A 3,465-nucleotide genomic window follows, 5' to 3' on the forward strand; every position below is an offset into this window, starting at 1 on the left:
AATCGTCTAGAAGGATGAGGCTCCAGGAGGGACAGTGATGCTGCCCGGGGAATCGTCTAGAAGGATGAGGCTCCAGGAGGGACAGTGATGCTGCCTGTGGAATCATCTAGAAGGGCGAGGCTCCAGGAGGGACAGTGATGCTGCCTACAGCTCTTCCAGCTGTCTTTCCCAAAGTCTCCTGCCTCTCCCCACAGGGATTCAGAGGTCTGGAGACATCACTTTGTAGTCTCAATGGCTGGTTCATTTCACCATAGATGTGATTTCAGAAGTTTTCCTTTTCTGTCTACAATAGTGAGGAAAAGGCAATGAAGGTGTGAGGCACCCCCCATTCCTCAGGGGGTCTGGGGCACACATGAGCTGGCAGGGCACTCTGGAGCCCAGGAACATGGCAAAATCTACTAGCTGCAGGTTGCAAGATAAGCCTCCAGATGGTCTCATGCAGAGATCTGGTAACACGACGTCTGTCTGAGGCCAGAAAGGAAATGGGCTCCTCCCAGGGAATCTGGATGCAGTGAGGGCTGCATGAGGTGAAGGCCAGTGTGGGCCCTAGAGCCTGAAGACTCAACCCACACAGATCGTTTTTGACACCCTTGCCTTGGGGCACACACTTGGGGCACCACCCTCCTGATACAGAGCTCGCCAGAAGTGCCGCTGTTGCGTGGACTGAAGCCTTGACATTGTAGGAGGCAGGACCAGCACCAGGCTGCCTTGGTCCTGTCAGCACAGACATGCTCCCTTACACGTGAGGCCTTGTGATGACTTGTCAGTGTTACCAAAGGAAGCTGTAAATTTGCCAATTACCAGTCTCCGCCTAGCTTTCAGGGAATTTTTGGTCCAGGCACGTGGCAGAGAATTCTCTATTTAGAAAAGCCAGTTCTCAATTACTGGCCTATATCCATGGCTGACATTTGAGCATCTCAGACCTCCCTCTAGGACACTCAGTTGGGAGGGAGGTAGCCCAGCTTGCTGGGTACCTGGTCTGCTGCAGGCAGCTTTATTTTATAAGCAATGTCCTCAGATCAGCTGGGTTATTTCTAAGCAGAAGACCTGATGCCACTCATGGGCCCTTTTAAGACTGTGTGTGTCCTGACTGTTTGCCTCTGTGCTGGCCTCATCACCACACCCTGGCTGCCTGGGAGGGTGAGCTGAGCCCAAATGAACTGAACAAACCCACTGGGACTTTCACTCCGCACCCAGGACAAACCACACCCTGGCTGATCAGTGCTTTCCACATCCCAGCCAAGGAGGCTGAGCTCGCAGCTTTGAGCAGATGAATGGATTCATCCTTGACACACTCAGCCCCAAACACCTGGCTCAGGACACAGTAGTCCTCACACCAACCCTGTGAGGAGGGCATGGCTCTTCCATGGCAAAGCCTAGGGGTGAGAACCTCCCAGGCAGAAGCTGTTTGTGGAAGGTCTGGGCTGAGCTGAGGAAGCCTCTGGGGAGTCACCAGAGAGGCTGTGCCTGCAGTGGGAGGGGTGGGAACTTTGCCAGCACCTGTGCTGTGGCCAAGGGCCAGTTCTTCAGCCTCCCAGAGGAGTGGCGGGTTAACAGGAGCTCACAGTCACAGTCTCTTGGCACTGGAGTGTCCCCGGTGCAGCCACTACAGATGTTTCCTCAGGGTCTGGCAATGTGTCCACAGTATGTGTCTGGCTATTCTGAAGGAGACAGCTCAGTTGGTGTTGCAGGCCATGGGGGTTTGGAAGCTGTGTAGCTGACGCCGTCTGGTTGCAGCTGCAGAGAGGATTACTGGGGTGTGGAAGTTTGTGTTGACAAAACGCTAGTAAAAAATGCCCGTTTGTCTTAGATTCTCAGTAATGAGGGAGGAGAACAGGAAAGAATAAAATGAGAGGATGTCTCAGAGAAGACGCGCCAGCCTTTTGCCCGTATCAGGAGACCAGCCTCCACTCAGAATATGAGAGTTACTCAGCGTTAGCCTGAGGCCAGGAAAATGGCTCCTCAGTATACCAGAAACATCCACAGTCAAACATTCAGCATCTACTTTGCAAATGGCACACCACATGTAAGACCTCCTGTAATAATTTCCTATTAGAGGAAATAAAACCCACAAGATACTGGGCACGCGATCGGCTCACAAATGCTGCACTGTCACGTGTGCTGTGCAGAAGTGAGCTCAGGCTCCCAGGCTTGTAGCCAAGGAGTTCCCTTCTTCCTGTACAGTGTTCACTGCCCTGTACCTGCCTAGAACCTGCCAAGAAGCTGACGTCACCTTTGAGGGCACCTGAGCACAGGGCTGGGGAGGCCAGCTGTTTGTGGGCAGATGTTTTCCTTTGCAAAGTGAGGGGTGGTGGGTTGTCCAGGGCTCCTTATGGCTCTCAGAGAGCAATGACATCTGTGGTGGGCCCAAAAGATGTGTCCAAGTCTCATCCTCAGAACCTGTGAAACGGCCTTATTTGGAAAGGAGGTCTTTATAGGTCAAGACAGGGTCACTCTGGATGATCTGACAGGTTCCTCTAAGAGACACAGGGGGATGCACAGAGGGGAGACCCCAAGGCTGCACAGGCTGGAGCCAGTGGTCACAAGCTCAGGACGTCTGCAGCCGCAAAGCTGGAAGAGCCCTGGCCCAGGGCTTTGGGAGGGAGCTCAGCCTGCCAATCCCTGGAGGTGCTTCCGGTCTCCAGGGAGAGAGAATGAATTTCTGCTGTTAGGCCACCTAGCACCGGTGTTTCCTTATGGCAGCCCTGGGGCACACAAGCCTCCGAGCTGCCCGCTTCTAGCTGCTGTCTGATAAAGCTGATACATCCTTGCTAAACAGACCTGGAGCGAGCATGCCAACATGGAATGATGTTGCAGGTACTGGGTGCTGACAAAAGTGAAAACCACACACTAATGTTATAGAAAAAAATAATAAAGAGAATAGGCTGCAAGTTGGTGCCTACCTCTACGGTGTGACCTCCATAGCAGGCTCTGTGTTCCCCGTGACCCACAGTCCCAGCAGGGGCTCCTCCCTGGGGTGGGGCCACTCCAGCACGGGTGGTGAGGGCAGTGGGGGAGGGGTTGTCCCTCCTTCCCAGGGGGGCGGGGAACAGGGACTCACTCACTTCCCCAAATCGGGATGTCTCTGCTCTCCGCCTTCATCACGATGGAGGACATGGTCATGGTGACGGGGATGGCATCAAAGTAGGAGGAGTGTGGTGCTAGTGTGAGGATGGCCGCTTCTGTGGGCAGCGCCTGCCGTCCCTTCACGACCACGCGGTGGAAGCCGCCGGCGAACCACATGGTACGCATGATGATCTTGAGCAGAATGTCCACAGCCCTGCAGGAGAGGGCACAGCTGTCAGAGGAAGGGGGTCCACAGCCCCCTGCAGGAGAGGGGGCAGCTGACATACAGAGGAAGGGGGTCCATGGCCCCCTGTAGGAGAGGGCACAGCTGTCAGAGGAAGGGGGTCCACAGCCCCCTGCAGGAGAGGGGGCAGCCGACAGACAGAGGAAGGGGGTCCA

General features: G+C 54.9%; 1 protein-coding gene across 1 annotated transcript in view; it reads right to left on the bottom strand.

The window, feature by feature from the left end:
• LPCAT1 (lysophosphatidylcholine acyltransferase 1) overlaps positions 1–3,465 on the bottom strand; it is a 53,955-nt gene that overhangs the window by 24,653 nt on the left and 25,837 nt on the right. Inside the window, exon 3 of the mRNA XM_003802016.2 lies at positions 3,066–3,280. Coding sequence (XP_003802064.1) covers positions 3,066–3,280 — 215 coding nt within the window. The remainder of the gene's footprint in view (positions 1–3,065; positions 3,281–3,465) is intronic.

This window comes from Otolemur garnettii, unplaced genomic scaffold (genome assembly GCF_000181295.1).
Source record: "Otolemur garnettii isolate 467f Iridium unplaced genomic scaffold, OtoGar3 scaffold00226, whole genome shotgun sequence".
NCBI lineage: Eukaryota > Metazoa > Chordata > Mammalia > Primates > Galagidae > Otolemur > Otolemur garnettii.